We start from the raw sequence: 20,902 nt of genomic DNA, 5'->3' as shown, positions 1-20,902 counted from the left end.
AACAAAAAGGTGATCCATGCATTGGAATAGCCCAAACTCACCAAAGCAAAAAAAGCCAGGATGAACAATCCAAATTCAAAGCAATGATGATTATCTTTTTCGACATTCGTGGCATTGTCTACGTTCACTGAGTACCCGAGGGTCAGACAGTCAATTAACACTTCTACATCGAGGTTCTGATGGCCCAACGTGAGCGTGTGAGAAGACGATGACCTGATTTGTGGAAGACCAAGTTCTGGATCCTTCACCAAGACAATGCACCAGCCCATTCTGCCTTGGTCTGTGAAAGCGTTCCTAGCAAAATACGGCATCACCATGTTGGAACATCCACCGTACTCGCCCAACCTAGCCCCCTGTGACCTTTTTCTATTTTCCAAGGTCAAGTCAGGGCTGAAGGGGACAAGATTTGAAAGTGTGGAAGCGGTTAAAGCAAACGCGACGGAGGTTCTCAACAAGCGGACAGAAGAGGACTTCCAGCACTACTTTCAACAATGGAAACGTTGTATGGAGCGGTGTAGGGATTGCCAAGGGGAGTACTTTGAAGGTGATAAAACTTCTGCTGTAATTGGTGACGAATATAAAGTGTTATGGCTTCAGTCCAGTTATTTAATAGCCATACCTCGTATAATAACTGATAATTAAAATTACCAGAATAATTTTTACAATAAAAAATCTGTATATTTGCTGTAATTGTTGGTTAGATGATTATTTAAAATAGGTTACGTAAAGGATAATAGCAGCATGTGGTAGATGTCTTCTATGCGCTCACGCCACTTACACTGTAAAAATATGTATTTAAGAGGCTCATTTGAAAAACAGTGAATCAAAATCCATGACATTATAACAGATTTTTAGCTGCAAATTTTTATATCTTAGACTTGTTTCTATGTTTAAAATGTACAAATTAGCTTCATTTATTAATTAATTTATTTATTTACTGTCACATGCCCACCAACAGCCGAGTGCTTCAGTGGTGGGCACGACACTAAAAGACAAACACATAGATAGTCCCAGCAAGTGCGCGGACACCTCCCTCCGTCGGCACCAAGAGCAGGCAGCACTGTCTGAGGTGGGGGACCAAAATTACCATATAAACCATAATTAGATAACTTGGTAAGTAGCAACAAATGATTAACAGTATCAAAGGCCCTTTACTAGATCGAAATAGCAGGCGTCAACCTGTCCTCTCTTTGTTACTGCGTTATAGATGGGATCAAGAAAAGTAATTAGATTAGTGGATGTGGACATACCAGATCTGAAGCCATGTTGATTAAAGTTAGTTTATTACAAATTTGGAAGTTAAGAATATTGAATATAATTTTTTCGAAATTTTAGAAAATCCGAATAGGGATTACACCCACATGTGTGTACGTTAAGGTGTACTAAGCGTGCATAACGTAGAAAGTCGGTTTTAAATTTTAAGGCATCCTGGACTAGGCAATTTATTCTGCGATGGAGGTATAAATCAATAGGTTGATTACACATTACACACACATAACCAGAGTGACGTTGAAGGTTAAGTTTGATTAATGTTATACAATTACCTACATTAAACAGATTTTTTTAATATATATATGTACACATTTTTGTAATTGGAAGGTTAAGTTTCATCAATATTTAACAATTTGAGAGTTAGGCCTGTATTGCACCAACGTCTTTCGTCGAGTTACCCGATATTTATGGTACGGTATTGTAACTATGGTACCTCTTTGGAAATGAATACAGGATTTGAAGCTAACTTAGGCCAGCCACACACGCTCCGGTTCTCCTCAGAGGTCTGCCTCAAGGTGCTCTGCCTCAAGGCAGACCTAAAATGGGGGGTGCGGCCACGGGTCATTCCATGTCAAATCAACACACTTTTAATAAAATTTTTACCTCACCATCTCAGAATTTGATGAAATTTTGCACAGATGGTACCTCCATACAGACTAACAAAAGTTTAAAATTTTAGAATGATATATCCATCTGTTTTGAAAATATTGCTTTGTAAATTTTCGAAAAAACACTCAAAAACGCATGACAGGCATATTTTAAATTTACCATAACTCTTCTCCATATTAAGTTAGAAAGGTGAGACAGGTGTCATTTTGCAGCATTTGGTATGGCCTTTCATGTGATATGTAACACAATAATATCTAGAAGAAAAAAATAATTTTTAAATTTAAAATTTTGGAAAAAGTGCATTTTTTATTTTTTTAAAAAAATTCTATAAATTTTTTTGTACAAATATTAAATTGTCTACAAAGTTTCAAAGTGGAGAGTTAATGGGTTCATAGTAAAATTAATTGGTAATTGTAACCATATTTATACTTTACCCAATTATGATATTTAACCATTTTTATAATTATAATAAGTTATGTTGAAAGTATAAACACATAAAATTGATTAAAAATCACTAATAACACAATTGTAATTAATTCTAGTGCTACACTTTGCTTGTCTCTGATACAGGATTTCAAAGATTAGTTCAGACAAGCATCCAGCTACTGGGGATTCCCCTTAATTTGCTTTGGTATTTCCCTAGCTTTGGGATTCCCCATACTTTGGGATTCTCCTTGCATTGCCTTGGGATTCCCTTAGCTCTGTGATACCCTTACTTTGCCCTGGGATTCCCCCCTAGCTCTTTCAGAGTACTGTACAGTAGTGGTTTCAGCTAGTTTATGCTAGGAGTCTGTATTGTTCTGATGTAGTATCAAAGTTGATAGTACAAGTATCAGTGCTACGCCTATATAAAAAGTGACCATTTGATTTATATTATTAGTGGAGTTTATGCATTTTGAATTGAGAATGTTGATATTTATTTTTAAAAAGGTAATGTGTTCATCATGATAGTGACTGAAACCCTATGAAAAGGTGGGCAGTTTACGGTAAGAAATGGCCCTCAGTGAATCATTTTTGAAGTTACAGTGTATAAATCAATTTAAAAAAAGCAATCACAACATTAGGGAAAAAAGAAAATTAAGGAATGTTACTAGTTGGATGTGCAGTTTGTTTACTGGATTGCCAAAGGGAGCAAAAATTTGTGATAGCTGTAGAATAGAAATTACAACATTACAAACTGCTGCTGCTTCTTCTTCTTCTACTTACCAGGATAATGAATCAAGTTCAGATTCTGATAAAGATCCCAGTTTTTCTGCATCCTCAGAGGTGATTGGTTCATTAAATATTTCACTACAAGGGCTAGGAGAATCTCCTATTAATAGGAAATAATTCAAATCAAAAAGTTATGCAACCAGAAAAATTAAAACAATTGACTCCACAATCAAAAGGAAACTTTTTGAGTTGCCAGATAATTTCTCTGAGGATGATGGTGAAGATTTAGAGGAATCAGTTTTGCAATACCTCAAAGCCAATTTCTTGAGTTCTACTAGTAGGAGCAAGAAGTTAATGATATTAACCTGTTTACCACCAAATTGGGGAGTTAGAAAAATAATGCGAGAGTTGATGCGCCAAACTACATGGTATGACAATCAAAAAAAAACTCTTGGCTGAAAAAGGAATGTTAGAAAGTCCTAACCCCAAACCAGGCAAACACCTCTCAGAAGATGTAGTTGAAGCTGTCCATTTATTTTATGAAAATGATTAAGTCAGTAGAGCGATGCCTGGTGTTAAAGACTGCATAACAGTCACTGAACCTAATAAAAATAAATCAAAAATATCAAAAAGACTTATTTTGTGCAATCTGAAAGAGGGATACACGTTATTTAAGGAGAATTTTCCAAATATTAAAATAGGTTTTTCAAAATTTGCGGAGCTTCGTCCAAAGCATTGTATTTTAGCGGGTTCTAGTGGGACACATGCAGTGTGTGTATGTATAATCCATAAAAATGTCAAATTGATGATTGAAAATGCAAGATTATGTGATTTAACAAATGGAGAATTCAAAACCTACAAACATTGCCTACCAAAAATGGTATGCAATCCACCAACAATAATTTGCAATATTGGACATTGTACATATTGTCCTGGTACTGCAGCAATACGGACCGTCCTTGAGAAGTCATTTGAAGAGCACCTGATACGAAAGATCACATTTCGGCAGTGGATTTCAGTCGACCGTTGCAATTTAGAGACACTGCAGAAATCATCAGCAGATTTAATAGATTTACTCTGTGAGAAGCTGTCACTCTTAGTCCGCCATGACTATATTGCAAAACGACATCTTTCATGAATCACTTAAAGGAAAATTTAAAAGAATCTGAATTTGCCATCACACTCGACTTTTCAGAAAACTACAGTATGGTTGTACAAGATGAAGCCGAGACCTACCACTGGACTAAGGGACATGCCACAGTTCACCCGTTTGTGATATATTATAAAGGAAAAAAAAGAATTGAACATTTGAACTACGTTGTAATTTCTGACTGCCTAGAGCACAATACAGTTGCTGTTTACACATTCCAAAGAAATTTGGTTGCTTTTTTGATTACAAAATTTAAAAACGTTCCTCATAAGTTCTTTTACTTTTCAGATGGGTCTGCTGCCCACTATAAAAATAAGAAAAATTTCATCAATTTGTGTCTTCACAAGCAAGACTTCAACATATCAGCTGAATGGCATTTTTCAGACACAGCTCACGGTAAAGGGCCTTGTGATGGAGTTGGAGGTACGGTTAAGAGATTAGCAGCTAAAGCTAGCTTGCAACAGCCCTACAAAAACCAGATCTTGACCCCTTTCCAGCTTTATGAATGGGCAGTATAAAATATTTCTGGTATTAATTTCACTTTCACTACACAAGAGGATTACATAGTCAGAAATATTTTTAAAGATTGTTTCAATCAGGCAATTACCATCCAAGGAACTCAGCAATATCATGCGTTGACTCAAGCACATCAAAAATTACTGTGAAAATATTTTCTGGAGCTACACATTCATCACAAGTAACTGTTACAAGATCACTAGACAAACCGCAAATAGGAGACGTAAAGGGCTATACTGCAGTTGTATATGAGAAGAACTGGTGGCTAGCTTATGTTATGGAGAAAAACGAAGAAATTGATGAAGTGAAAGTAACATTTCTCCACCCTGCTGGACCATCACCATCCTTTTCTTATCCAGGGAAACCAGATGTATTATGGATTCCTCTCACAGATGTGTTATGTACAGTAAATCCTGTGACACCAACTGGAATAATTTATGTGCTAGCTGAAAATGACACTTTAAAAACCAATGAGGAATTTTTCAAGTACTGTAATTGAAAATTGAAATCAAACATGTGAGTGCTAATTTCCTTTCTTCAATTTATTTCTCATTTTAAATTATTGTGCAGGGGAATCTTGCATATATTGTACTTCAGCATAAAGTATTTCTCATTTTAAATTAAATTCCCTGTAAAATTTAATTAAAAAATTGTCCAGTTTAATATACTTTCAGTGTACAGAATATAAATTATCTGATTTTTTTTTTTGGTGTATTTTACAACAAGATTTTAATGTATTCTGTTATGCTTTCCTTTGCTGCCAACATTTAACCTGAGGTTTGACAAAAAGGGCCTTTGTTTTCAATTAACTTTACTATGAACCCATTAACTATCCACTTTGAAACTTTGTAGACAATTTAATTTTTGTACAAAAAATTTTATAGAATTTTTTTCAAAAAATTAAAAATGCACTTTTTCCAAAATTTTAAATTTAAATTTTAAATTTTTTCCCTAGACATTATTGTGTTACATATCACATGAAAGGCCATACCAAATGCTGCAAAATGACACCTGTCTCACCTTTCTAACTCAATTTGGAGAAGAGTTATGGTAATTTTAAAATATGCCTGTCGTGCGATTTTGAGTGTTTTTTCGAAAATTTACAAAGCAATATTTTCAAAACAGATGGATATCTTTATATATATATTTCTTGTGTGCGTGTGTATGTCATAGAACTCCTCCTAGACGGCTGGACCGATTTTGATGAAATTTTGTGTGTGAGTTCACGGGGATTCGAGGATGGTTTAGATTCACAATTGGATATTTTATCTCGATTCTGAGTTAAGAAAAACTAAAAAAACACGCTTTAAAAGCAAAAATTGCAACGCATTATTAGAAGCCATTAAGTTTTGCTATTGTAAGGAACTAAGTAGAGAGTAAGAAAAAAATAAAGATCCTGACAGTTTATAGTGTCGCCATATTTGTTTCAATTTTAAATACCCTTTTTGTATATTACATTTTAAATTGCAGAAAAAAATCATGTTTCATAGCCACACAAATAGTGAGTGTGTGTCATTTCTCTATGTCCACGAGGTCTCGCCGCATCAATTTTCTCCTTGGAGCGAACCCGTCCGGTTAATTAAATAAACAGCTTTTATCGTTGAATGATTTCATGATTTATTTAATGAAAATATGCTCTCATAAAAAAATTAATTAGATAGACATTCAATAGGTGTCTTTCACTCTCTCTCTCTCTCACTCTCTCTCTCTGAAATGTATGTAGCTTGCTCGCGGGTCAGTAATGCAGACAATCTTTACATTCTAGCTCAAGACGGAAAAAACAGTAAATGTGGTTTACAAAGACATTTTATGAAGTGTCTTCCCGTCATTACAATTGAAAGTAGAAACATATATACTCAAAATTTAGGTAGTAACATATTTTTATTGCAAAGACTGAAATAGAAAACTACTACAACTGTATCAACTGTTATGTTATAATGTTTAAATTTCTAAATGGTGCAAGATAATACAAAATTCCATGCGGAAAAAGTCGTGGGCAGCAGATACGTATAGTTATAGGTGTGGGGCTATGCATGCTGATTTTTCATATAGGCTACTGCATGGATGCGAACATGTAAGAATAATCTATTTATCTTACTATAATAAAACAGTACTTTTACTGTCTGTCTGTTTGTACGCGATTTTGATGAAATTTTGTGTGTGAGTTCACGGGGATTCGAGGATGGTTTAGATTCACAATTGGATATTTTATCTCGATTCTGAGTTAAGAAAAACTAAAAAAACACGCTTTAAAAGCAAAAAAACTAAGCATTGTTGATAATTAGCCTCCATGGCAACGGGCTTTTGCATTGTTGTTGCCTTCTGCGTAACCATGGGAAAGGTTTTTGGTAACGGCAGTGGCGTGCCCAAGAGGAGGGCATAATGAGAAGATACAAAATGTCCAGCGTAGAAATACTTACCGCCATATCCATATCTCACAAAAAGTACATTTGGGCAGGACAATGTCTGTCGGGTCCGCTAGAAAGATATATAGAGAGATAGAGATATAAATAGAAAGATAGAGAGAGTTATAGAGATATACATAGAGAGATAGAGAATTAGAGAGATAAAGAGAGATGCTTAGTATACGTTTAAAAAATTACAAAAAAAAATTGATTGAGGCTTTGCAACGCATGCCGGGCATTATCTAGTATCATTCTAAAATTTTATACTTTTGTTAGTCTGTGTGGAGGTAACATCTGTGCAAAATTTCATCAAAACCTGAGATGGTGAGGTAAAATGGGTGTGTTGATTTGACATGGAATAACCCCCACACGTTAGGGTTTTCCTGAGGTCTGCCTCAAGGCAGACCTGAAATAGGGGTGAACCCACACGTTCGGGTCTCCTAGAGTTACCTTGAGGCGTATGTGTCAGTAGTATACCTGCAATTATGGCGCAAACAGACAATGCTCTCGCTGTCATTGGATTGCTTATAGCAATGGGGAAAATGAAGATACAGAAAGTGACACAAAAAGTGTGGTGCCAAGACTTGTTAAAAAAAAAGACAAAAATATTGACATATAAATTTGGTGAATGAGCTGAGATTTGGGCCAAAAGATTGACATAATTTCTTAAGGATGGATGAAGATACATACTTGAAACTCCTGTAGCTTGTGGCACCAATAATTGGGAAATAGGACATCCAACAGGAAATCAAACAGATGGAAATACCACAATGTCGGCTCATAAACTTCGTAAGCACCACTTCCACTTTTCTTCGAATTCACTAATTCGCTTCAATGCGGATATTACTTCTAAAATTATTAATTTTTAGTATTACTACATCTGTGTTGGCAGTAGGCTCTATTTCTTTAAATTTTTGTCCACTAATCGTCGTCTTTCCGTGATCATGATATTCTTTCGCTTTACTTGCCATAATCAAGGAGAATCCTTGTACAGATTAATAAATTCCTCCAATACTTCGCGTGTTAGAGAAGACACGGTTACCACAGAGTATTGGGACTAACCTCACTCGCGGATGTAGGGGGAGGCACTGACAGGTCGCCTCAAGGTCTGCCTCATCTCAGGTCCACACGCACCGGATACGTGTGAGGGAGGGATGTACCTTGAGGCGAACGAAGGTATTTTCGATTTTCACTCCGGTCGCCTCTTTCCAGAAAACCTCAAGGTACAATAACATACACACACTTCGGTCAACCAAGAGGTTCTGTACCTTCAGGCAGACCTCTGAGGAAAACCGGAGCATGTGTAGCCGGCCTTGTCCTCAGTTCAAAACGTTTGTTACTACGTGACTCAAAATACTATTTTAAATGCAAATGACAGAAAACAAAGATTCTGTAATACAATTAGTAATTTACAAAAAAATAAACACAAATACAAACATTAAAATTTCCCTTATACTTTGAAACCTGCAACAGCCACGTCGACGATGACGTCAGGGCGCGGCCACTGCTATCCCGTCTTCCGTTAGGCTTTCTCTCTCTAGTTCCACCTCTCACTCCTTTCTTGTATCCCCTCCAGTCTGGGTTCTGCGCGTGCGCGCCTGGCCGGGGCCATGTTATTTAAGCCCGGGAGAGCCCGGACTCGTTCTTATTCTTCGTTTAGGTCTGCACCGACTAGTAACTGTTGTAATTACTAATCGAATGTAGAGGTCTAGAAAAGACTTAGGCGAGTGACGGCGGGGCAGCGAAAAACGAGCATGGCAAGTATTCGATAACTGTGGTGTTCGTGGCAGACGGTGGCTCTGCGTATCCATGATTTAAATTAATGATAGTTCTCTTTTCCTCTAAATTATATGTTTTGGATGCCACCTGGAAAAAATTAAAGTTTGGGTTATATCGGTTTTGGATTGCGTTTGTGAGAATTTGATGTTGAATACTCATTAGGGAGCTTCACTCCTCGAGACCTTGCCATGGGTCGTTAATCGCAGCCACGTGCGTGGATATTAATTGTAAAAGTCGCTCTTTAAAATCACGTTGGCTTGCTTGATAATTCTAATGTGACGAGTCACCGTAAATGTAATTTTCCATTTAAATTTTGTTAAGTAAATTGAATCAGTAAGTGGTCCACATAGCCAGTTGCATCGAGCTGTAGATGCTAGCGTAACTATTAAGAAGATTTTTTGTAGTGGGAACATGATAAGGATTCATTCCCCTGTTCAGTCTTGATAAAGTTGCATGTTCGTTCACAAGGGATTAGATGGAGCGTTTATTCGCTAGAAAGAAATCAGGCGGGTTTAATGGGCATTCAATGCTTAAACCTGTATCATCTTTCATGCCCAGCATATTCAGTCGTGTAATTGTCGTTTAAATAAGTTTGTAGATTGTTATACACGCGGGACGTTTGTGTCCCTGTGGCGTATCACATGCACGTGCGCGTGTCGACATAAGTGTTTCGATCATTGTAAATTATTTATTTTAATGTGATTGAGAATATAGGTTTATTGTCTTATGAGCACTAGTGCTAATTATCTCGGAAACTTAAAGTTTTCTATTTACTGTTGTCAAGATAAATATATAAGTAATAAAGTTTTGTATTCGGATATAATTGTGAAATGACAATGTCTGGTTAGAGTGGAATAAATAAGGTCGACTTGAATAAACCTTTGCTTGTGGTTCACAACCCAGTGCCAAGCTCCCTTGTCCATTACAGCATGGACCTTGTATGTAATAACATGTAAATTATGCTGCTAGTGTAAACTACGCTAGGACTTAGGGCTATGGACATATAGGCCCTTAAGTAGACGTTAGAAAAAGAAGACCACATTTCAACTTGCAATAATAGTCACATTAACTCCTTTGATTATAAAAACAATACTTCCGTTTACTAAATTTCTCTGAAACAAACACACAGACCAACACAGAAATAACAAAAATGGCAGCTATCAGCGTCAATGCACACACAAGCTATAAACTGTGATTTCTCAGAAACCAGTACAAATTCAGAAATGCTGTTTTCATGGTAAATACAGGTATGCCTCTATAGAGTCCGAAAAAAGTATATTTGAAATTTATTTTTGACGTGACGTCTAATAAATCGATGAACGCTGGCTGCACGCACGAAAATTTGTCCCACTACGGATGTCCCACTACGGATGTGTTTACGCATGCGTGGCATCTCTCTGGTATGTTGCGGACGGTACAGAGAACTCGGCCGGGGTTCGAGGTTATTGTTGTGCACCGCGCCACGGGAGTATATTCGCAAGGAAATGGCGTTCTTACAAGTACGTATTATTTTAATTACTAGTGTAAATCAGTATATTTAAACAGTGTTGTATGAGTATTTTTTTAGCTGTGTAACTAAATATTTATTGCTGGTATGATACTTTTCACGCTGCCTGTGGGAGTGTATGTGTTTGTCGCTCCGATGAAGTAAGATTAAAATATGACGATAATTGTTTTAAATGTAGAAGAATTGTACGTAATGGCATACTATGTGATGCATGTGATCGATGGTACCATTATCAATGCGGCAATGTAATTAAAACACAACTTAAAGAAGATAAAGATTGGTTTTGCCCTACGTGTGTAAAAAACTCAAGTAACGACGATTGTAAGGTAAGGACTACAGAAACTGACGACAATCAGCTTCTCATAAAACAGCTCCTAGAAGAAATAGAATCATTAAAAGAAGTGATTAAACTTCTTAAAAGAAATTATGAAGTCTCAAATGAGAACACTCCAGAATCAAGTAGAGCAACCACAAGTGAAACCTGGGCTGAGGTGACAAGTAAACGAAACCAACGTTCACTACAAATTTTACATGCACCGTTGGATACCACGAATTTCATGTCACATAACAGATTTGAGTGTTTACAAGTCTCCGATAACCATAAAGTTGTTGATACAGGGGAAAATGGACAAACAAATCTTATCAAAGACCAAAATTTTAAGGTTAATAAAACATATTTGAAATCATTTAATGATAAAGTTACTATATTATCTAATAGTCATGGTAGAGGTTTAGCAGCCAAACTGAAGGCTAGACTACATAATAAAGTAGTAACTGGTATAGTGAAACCTAATGCTAATATGAATGAAATAATAAAAATTAGCGAGAAGGATTATAATTCTCTAGGTCCTAAGGACACTGTAGTGTTGATAGGGGGTAGTAATGATGTGGGGAAAAATGAGGGCTTAAATGCAGCCTTCAATTGTGTCTCGAAAAACTTAGACACACAAATGTTGTTGTAGTGAATCTCCCACAAAGATACGATTTGTCCCCGTGGTCTTGTGTAAATGAACTTACGCGGAAAATAAATACTGAATACGAAAAATTAATAAATCAGTTCATAAATGTAAATTTGTGTGATGTTAGTAAGTTTAATAGGAAACTACATACTGCACATGGGCTGCACCTCAATAACAGTGGTAAAGATGTACTTTCTGGAAAAATCTGTGACATTATTTTAAATACTTCTAAGTCTAATTCTATATCCAAACTGACATTTCTAGACAAATGGCTTTTCAGGAAAAATGTAGTAAATAAACCAGTACCAAGGAAATCTACCTTACTTGATAAGTGGCTATTAAAAAATAACAAAACTGATACACAACATTTTTTAGATTAAATTCTATCATCAGTAGCAGTAAATATGCATGTTGCAATATGCAAGAACTGCTGATTATAAGGAAAATATTAAAAACAACTTTTTTAATATTATGCATCTAAATATTTGCAGTCTATTTAATAAAAAATTACTATTGGAATCATCACTTCCTTCATGTACTGATGTATTATGCATATGTGAGCATTGGCTTTCTGACGATAATATTAATTATTGTAAGATAAACAATTTTTATTTAGCTTCATATTATTGTAGAGCCACTTGTAAAGGTGGTGGTGTTTGTGTATTTTTAAAAAACAATCTTTGTAGTAGTATGGTTGATGTAAAAAATTTATGTGAAGTTAAAAATTTTGAATGTTGTTGGGTAGAAATTGGTTCTTTAAATATCATTATAGCTGTTGTCTATAGATCTCCGAATTCACATGAATATAATGTATTTTTTAACAAATTTGAATCATTGATTAAAATTAGGTATCAGTTCTAGACAAAAACATATTATAATTTGTGGTGATTTTAACATTGATTTTAATAGTGGTAATTCACACTGTACTAGGCTAAAAAAACATCCTTAAGCAATTTAATCTGCTCAATACAATTAAAGAAAATACAAGATATTCAAAATGGGGTAGTAAATGTAAAGATAATATTTTAACAAACATAAACTTTTTGTATTACACAGCCTCGAATTTTGATACTGCACTCTCTGACCATATGGCACAAAATATTTGTATTGTCTACAATTATCTAGTTTCCTGTAAATTAACAAATAATTATAAGTATTTTCATAAAACTAAAAGAAATTTTAGTATTAACAATATGCAAACCTTTAACAATATCCTGTTAATGGAAAGCTGGTGTGAAGTATATAATGAATCTGATCCTAATCAAGCATGGAATATTTTTAGTAATATATTTATGTTATTTTTTAACAATGTTTTTCCTAATCAAGTAGTTAGATTTATTCCTGGGAAGGAATCCACTTGGATGACTAAAGGTTTAGGTGTCTCTCTTAATAAATTAACCTCCTTAAAAAATAAGATAAAGAATAAACACAACACAAATGATATTGTTATATACAAGAAATATAAAAAAAATATATGAAAATCTTGTATCTGCTGCTAAGAAATTGAATAATGACACATTTAAAAAAAAATCTAATAACAAATCCAAAGATTTGTGGAAACTAATAAATAATGAGATAAAAAATAAAATCATCTTAAAAGATATCTCCCTAAACCATAATCATACTGTTATTACTAATAAACATATGATTGCTCAACATTTTAATAACTACTTTATTTCAGTTGCATTAAAGCTTGCATCATCTTTACAATTACCTGTTCAAAATTCTGGCCAAGTTTTTGATTCTAAAACATATTGTCAAGATTTTTCATTTGCTTATGTTAATGAAAAAGATATATCAGATATTATCATGAAATTAAAGAATAAAAAATCAGCTGGATTGGATGATGTTCCCATTAAAGTTATAAAATATTGTGCTGACAGCATTAAAGGCCCACTTAGTCATATTTTCAATAAATGTCTGTCTAAAGGCATCTTTCCAGATAGATTAAAATCCTCAAAAGTTATTCCTATACACAAAAAGGGGAGTGAAATGGAAGTTAGTAACTATAGACCAATTTCAATCCTACCTGTATTCTCCAAAATATTGGAGAAAATAATTTACAATCAGCTATTTGCCTATCTCAATAAGAATAATCTTATTTCTGGAAACCAATTTGGCTTTCTACCAAAAAAATCAACTGAGCTTGCTTTATATCATCTTATAAATTAAGTCATACAAGGGATAGAAGATATATATTTTGTTGCTGGAATATTTGCTGATTTATCCAAGGCTTTCGATTGTATGGACCATGTTATACTGATTCATAAAATGAAAAATTACGGTATTACAAAAACATCATTGGAAATGTTTAACTCATATTTGACTAACAGAACTCAGCTTGTTTGTGTTACTCAATATAATGAAAAAAATCATTTTATAGAATATAAATCACATATTTGTAATATAAAAATTGGTGTTCCTCAAGGTTCTGTACTAGGTCCTTTATTATTTTTACTGTACGTTAACGACTTCCCAAACTGCCTAACATCTGGCAAACCCACTATGTTTGCAGATGATACTTCCATAATACTGTGTGATAGGAATATAGAGATACTCCATTCTAATGTAAATATTACTCTACAAGAGATGGATAACTGGTTTAGAATTAATAAATTAACACTTAATATAAATAAATCTTCACTGGTTTTTTTCTCGAATAGTGGAAAAAGTACCTGTGACTCCAATAAAATGAAAAAAATAACATTTTTCCTATAAATAATAACATTAAATTACTTGGATTAGCAATAGACAATAATTTGTCTTGGAAAACACATATCACAATTTTATGTAGCAGACTAAGCTCATCAGGGCCGCAACTAGAGTCTCTGGCACCCGGGGCATGAATGGATTCATGCGCCCCCCCCCCCCCCTCTCTTTTTTTGCACATACCACACCAATAAAGCGGGGGGTCCGGGGGGCCTCCCATGGAAAAATGGTGCTATTTAAGCATTTTCCCTACCTACATGTAACAGCTTCTGTGCTACTGTAACTTCCATGCATGAACCCACTATGTCCATAAAGTAGTCCGTATAATCACTACACTTGTTTATTAAATTGTCGTCATAAATGTTTTTTAAAGATTCAAATTAAACTTGCGAGACCTTTTTGCAGCAAAGATTTTGATGATATCATCATAGCAAATAGAGGATGCTCTCTCGTGTTCTATGGAAATAATGCTCAAATTCGACAGTTTGTCTTGCCTCATACTATTTCTTAAATAATTTTAACATTTTTCAATTTGCTGAAACTTCTTTCGCCTGAATAAATTGTTACAGGAAGAGTAAGAAATATCTTAAGGGCTGTGGTCAGTTTTGGATATCTTTCTTCAAGTCTGTGTTTGTGAATGAGCTTCAAGAGGGTCGCTGCAGATGCTGTTTTCATAGTGTCATCAACTGCCAAGGCGTGATGTTTAAAATTTCCATTTCTTGAACTATTTCTTCTCCATTGATGTCATCTTTGTATGTTTCAGACAACCATTTTGCTGCAGTCTTCAAATCTTTAACTTCCATTTTGTAGATGTTATTCACATTTAAAAAGCTAAACTTGTCATTAATTGCTTGAAGAGCCTGAAACCGGGATTTTAAGGCATTTACTATTCCATCAATGATATCTAACAAAGCTATTCTAAACAGATCGTGATCTGATAAGTCGGAAATTTCATCTTCGCAGCATTCGTCAAACATTTTCTTCTTTTTTCTTTAAAATCAGCAGGTACATTGTTGTTCTCAGCAATCTGCTCATGTCTGTGGATGAGATGATAGAAAAGCTCAAAAGCTGCAGTGTGCAAAAATCAAAATACATAATTGACAACCGGAGTCGGGTGATGTAGCAAGATTATACATCAATTATCATCACACAAGACATTAAAATGTAGAATATACGTATAATTTTATTCAACATACCTTTGTTGCAGCCTGGCTCAGATAACCATGACGACATAAAACATGATGATAGATGTGCCGCTTTGTTTCGTTCTTTGGTTTTCTTTCTGTTTTCAGATCCCGAAGGTTTCTTTGACATTTTAATCAATTAACTATTAATTGCTCTAAACTAATTTACCACAAAAACTGCTAACTCTTGATCAACACAACCACAACACAACCAATTATAGCCACGGTCTTATAAATACAAAAACTGGAAACACTACAGGCACACGTCGACGCCACTCCGGCAGTTCAGCTCTGAGTGCTGTATGACCCACGCGTCACGCCACCCCAACGAGTAACTTGAGTACCGCCTGCGGTGCGCCACTGCTTCCTCACAGCCAGTGTATACTGTATTTGTATAGAGGACGCATTAAAACTTTCTAATTATCCCTTTACAATTTTTTATGTTAATGATGAACTTAACATTTTTCTCAGAGTATTTTAAAATAAATATGTTGTGATGTTATATTGTAAATCAGATTAGACATTCCTGGCATGCAAGTTAAAAAACATTTTACCAGTTATAATTTGTAGTAGGAATTACAATGCAAGCTATTTCGGCGCCCCCACAGCTCTGCGCCCGGGGCATATGCCCCGCTTGCTCCCCCCTAGTTGCGGCCCTGAAGCTCATTATGTTATGCTTTTAATGCTCTTAGGAAAACATGTACTCATGATACAGTAAGAACAATGTATTTTGCTAATGTTAATTCTATTATCAGCTATGGGGTTTTATTTTGGGGGGCATCTAGCAATTGGAAAAAACGATTCATTTTGCAAAAAAAAATTATACGGATAATTCAAAACGTTTAATCTTCAATTAACTTACATGTAAACCCCATTTTGAATACCTAAAAATTCTTACTGTGCCAAGTTTATATATATATATCAAACAATAATTTTTGGGTTAACAAACATTAAGTTTCCCCATAATAATGATATCCACTTTTATAACACTCGGAAAAAGGCTGATATATATTTTAAATCTCATCGAACAACATTATATGAAAAGAATCCTTATTTTTCAGCAGAAAAATTAATAAACAAACTTCCTAAAGATCTTCAATTATCTTTTAAAATAAATAAATTTCCAGTTTTCAAAGAAAGTTTAAAACAATTTCTTATTAAGAAAGCCTATTACAGTGTGGATGAATACCTAATATCTTCTCATAATTGTGATTAATGTATAGATATTTATTAATTGTCTCGTCAATTTTATTATTTTAATGTGTATTTCTGTTTTATATTTATTAGCTATTACATAATATGTCCTTTTTAAACTTTGTGTGATGTTTATTATATTGTTTGTTATGATTTTTATCATTTATAATATTGTAATCAATTGACAACTCCTATTTCACCTTGTGAGTAAATACAACAGGAAGATAATAAATAAATAAAATTGGTAATTATTTGTCATGAGTTATTATTTGATCAACTAAATCACACCATATTATAGTTATTAGCCCACGAGTGTGTATATATTTCGAGTCCAACAGAGAATATGCTAGTTAAAAGAAATTCAAAGAAATATCGTGCATGGAATAATATTTATTTATACCATCTGAAACAATTAATTCTAATATGTCCTCGTGGCCGTGCGGTCAGCATGGCTGACTTCTAACTTAAAGGTTGTCAGTTTGAATCCCGGCAGCTGCAAATTTGTTTTTGAACTTGTAAAACTAAATACGGCGCACGCAACATTTCAAAAGTAATAAATACTTATATTTGAATTAATGAATGCAAATAAAAGTAAATTTATTAATTAAACTGTACATTTCATTTCACTCCTTCTTTGAATCCATACAAAATAGTGATAATTCAATAAAATTGATTAAATTTTATTCTTAAAAGTATGCAGAGGTAGATTATATCATACAAACTACAGAAAAATTAAAAAAAAAAAAAAAAAAAAAAAAATCTTCCTCAAAGAATATATTAATGCCTAAATGGTTTGGTTGCAAAAACCTATTTATGGCTCAGTCTCAGGCCGAATATGATATTTCCTTTTCTTCTGGATCAATCATTTCATCAAGGTTTTGTTATCACGTTGTCACGTTAAACTATCGTCTGTAAACCGACATAACAGACAACCAATTTTTTTTATTTTACTTTAAAGCCCCCCTGTACGAATACTATCTAGTACCATTAAAAAAATGGCAACAGCTGCATCAATATAAATTATGATTTCTCAGAAATGTGCTGGAATATAAAGATGCTGTTTTCAAGGTAAATACAGAAATGCATTATCTAAATTTTATTATTAATTTCCGGAAAAACCGTGACATAAGAAAATTATCACACCCGTTGTGCTATTGTGATTCCAGCATTATGCTTCAAGACTTTAAGAATATTATTTAGTAGAGTTTATATCCACTTTACATAAAACTACGTTTAGTGAATATCACTCACCTGGAAACCACATGTCGCATAAAATTTAAGTGCTGTTAATAACTGTAGCATTGGGGGCACAGGAAGACCCCTTTCATTTGGTGGATTTTGAAAATTTAACAAAGGAAAAATCTCTCTAACTACAGTGTCTTTAGAAAATCGAAATATAGAACAGAACTGCTCATCTGTTAAACTTTGTAAAGGGTTTGTAGCATCCGATATATCATGTCGAGGCACTGTGCGTTTGGTAGATCGCAGATGGGCAGATTCACTCTCTCTCTCATTATCAAGTTCATACGCGTCATTATCAATGCTGTCTATTGAATCAATGTAATCCACAAAGTCTATGAAATCTAAGAAGCTACCAAGTCTATCAAACATGTTAAACGTTCTGATTTTACCATGAAATGCCATTTTTAACTATCTACTCATTTGTGAATGTATGTCCGCCTATATTCTAAACGAAATTTTCTTCATAATGGTCAACAGCTTTACGACAATTACCATATTTTTTAAAATTTATTTAACATATTAATTACAATATGTTTTTATAAAAGTACTCATTTTACGGACAAATACAAATTTTTTTAACCACACTTTTTCATACGCTTAAAACAATAACAAAACACAAAACCAACTTTAACAAACATTCTGCCAACCGAAAACACAGATAATTTCTAAAATTTATTTTAATTTAAAAACAAAATATTTCTAGCCAGCACTAATGTGAAAAATATTAAAAATAACATTTCAATTTATATGAAAATAATTTTAAATTTATAAATTACGTAATTAATTTTTTTTAGTTCATTCTTCCAGTTGGTAGTGGTAAAATCGTGCATAGCCTACGATGTGGTCAATACTCGAACACACCCGAAGAATTCACTTCGGCCAACGTCGGAATGTTTTTCTGATGACCCAAAATATAAACACGGCCATTGTCCACCATCTTGGCAGTTATTAAATACTAAGAAAAATACTCATATTAAAAATTGTAAGGCAATTAATTGTGCTATAATTGGTATGATGTTTAATGATTGTCATTAGGATTCCATTTCTGTGTTTGAAAATATTTGGTTATTAAGTTAGGTATTGGAAGATATGTAGTTTCTTACATGCAGTCATTGTAGTGACATATTTGCGTCGTATTTACTTTATCCCCTGGAGTAGGTGCGTGGTTGACAGGTTTCACCTAGCCAACTTTGCTGGCATGCACTTCCTGTTATTTTTTTTTGGGAGGTAGTTTTAATTAGAATTTCCTTTCTCTTTAAAACAATTCTTGTCAAATAAGGCTACAGCTGTAATTCACACTGTGACCATAGTTTCTGTTTACCAAGTGCAACAAAGAGGGGCAGCAAAACATGCAAAAAACTGAAGCTCATGTATACACAAACTTATGCCCTTTTATAGTGATGAAACATGATTTTTAAAATATACCCACCTGGGGACTTAAGTTTTACATGTGTGCAATCAATAGCACCAATTACTTTTGGAAACTGGGCCATTTCGTAGAAATTTGTCTGAGCATTTCTTATTTCTTGCTCAGTCGATGGCATCCTAATATATGCAGGTCTCAATGAAGCAATTCCAAATGTCACTTGTTTAATTATTCTACAAGCTGTTGCTTTACTGACACCTACAAAATCTCCAACTTTGGATAGCATTGTTCCCAGGGCATAAAACCGCCGTGTCAGCAACAGTTTGTTCAGTGGCGAGACTGCATGATTTCTGGGGGAAATAAAAGCAACAAGATGACAAACTGTTGTTTACATGTAGGTTAGGACACTGGGGTAGGAATAAAAAAATGCACTTTGAAAATTCAGAACAGCCAAAATAAAGCACATTCTGAATGTAATTTACAAAATAAAAGCAGGAATATTTTATTGAAGCTGACGTCGTCCGTCCGAAGGCCATAAAGCCCGGCCTCCACCCGCCAGTATTAAACCCCGCTAACGGAACGCAATCCTAGTCCAGGTCACTTGAGTCAAGCGAGCCGACGACGTCGATGAGTGTTTAAATAGATTACGCCCGTATGCCAACTCCACCAAACAACTCTTATGCTTCATTAATTACGGGTAGTGATTAAGTGATTTTTAATTATCAAAACAACCCTTAAGAGTGAAAGTGCGTCGTAGGGGTGCAGCGGTTTTCCCCGTGGGAAACCGCAATTAATAAACGTTCAGAACATCCCTTGCGGCCTTCCGCCAATAATTAACAACAGCATAAATCAACCTAATTAACCTCCCCGTTTTCACCTGCAAATAGCCACTGGAGTAGTCAACAAGTGACAGACAGTCTCCAGCTTGACTTTCTATTTTCAAATATTATTAATCTCAATTTTATTATGTATTATTATTATAGGCCTTCCGCCAATTAATTCATACAGATGTCATTAAATTACGAGGGTTCTAGAAATAATAATGTCTAATTATAATTATAAATTTGGAATAACGGCACATTAGAAAGTTCGGCGCGTCATGACGCTTCCTCCCCCCCCCCCCCCCCCCCCAAGCCGGCACAAAGCGGCAGTAGAGTTTTACTCATGGGCCAGGGCGGACACGTGATCCCGCGGGGAGACTTCAACTTTTGTGCTACTGATCTCTTCATACTGGTAAATATTATAATTCATTAAAACCTCTTTTTTCCTCTCCCCGCGTGCCCCCGTGCCCTTTTCCGGTGCAGGGCTTAACCCGGCCGCGTTAATTTTTGCTCGTCGCGCAACAACGGTTCGCGACGCAGTCACCTTACGGTCCGGGCCGACTCCCGCGGACAGAACTTAATTTAATTCGTCGAGCAGACGCCTGCCGACTACAAACGTAAAGACTTTTCTTTTAATATTACCTTCGTGGGCCCGCGACTCACACAGGTGAGCCCGGGCACGAAGCTAATTCCAGTTTATCACGGGAGTGGCCGTTAACCCACTCAAACTCTTCGACGATCCCCAAGCTCATGTAGGGATCTTATTTGCAAGTGCCGCAACGTAACACGTAATTAATTATTCAGTGCGAGTGTGTGTAGTGTCAGCGTATTTGTCCAGTGTAATTGTATAACTTGTGCCCATCCACACTTTATGAGATGCGGGATTAAAAACCAGCACCTAATTAACGTGTTCTTTATTTCGTAGACGTCCCCTGAACAGTTCGGAAACAGTCCTCTACACTGTTTAGGGCCAGTGCGTATTAAAAGCAGGGACTCCCTTCCACCATCAACAGCCGCCGATCCTAGTGGAACACGCA

General features: G+C 35.0%; 1 protein-coding gene across 4 annotated transcripts in view; it reads right to left on the bottom strand.

Annotated features, from left to right (window-relative positions):
- LOC134541719 (putative nuclease HARBI1) overlaps positions 1–18,307 on the bottom strand; it is a 38,101-nt gene extending 19,794 nt beyond the window's left edge. For 2 of the 4 annotated variants that reach the window (XM_063385375.1, XM_063385368.1), the window contains exon 1: positions 17,688–18,287. In XM_063385375.1, the coding sequence (XP_063241445.1) occupies positions 17,688–18,080 (393 nt within the window). In that variant the 5' untranslated portion in view covers positions 18,081–18,287. Of the gene's footprint in view, positions 1–17,687 lie in introns of all 4 variants that reach the window. The other 2 variants (XM_063385382.1, XM_063385389.1) reach the window with 2 other exon arrangements.
- Between the last annotated feature and the right edge of the window lie 2,595 nt (positions 18,308–20,902).

This window comes from Bacillus rossius, chromosome 1 (assembly GCF_032445375.1).
Source record: "Bacillus rossius redtenbacheri isolate Brsri chromosome 1, Brsri_v3, whole genome shotgun sequence".
Classification (NCBI taxonomy): Eukaryota; Metazoa; Arthropoda; class Insecta; order Phasmatodea; family Bacillidae; genus Bacillus; species Bacillus rossius.
The sequence above is the reverse complement of the archived record's forward strand: the minus strand, read 5'-3'. Positions and strand labels throughout refer to the sequence as shown.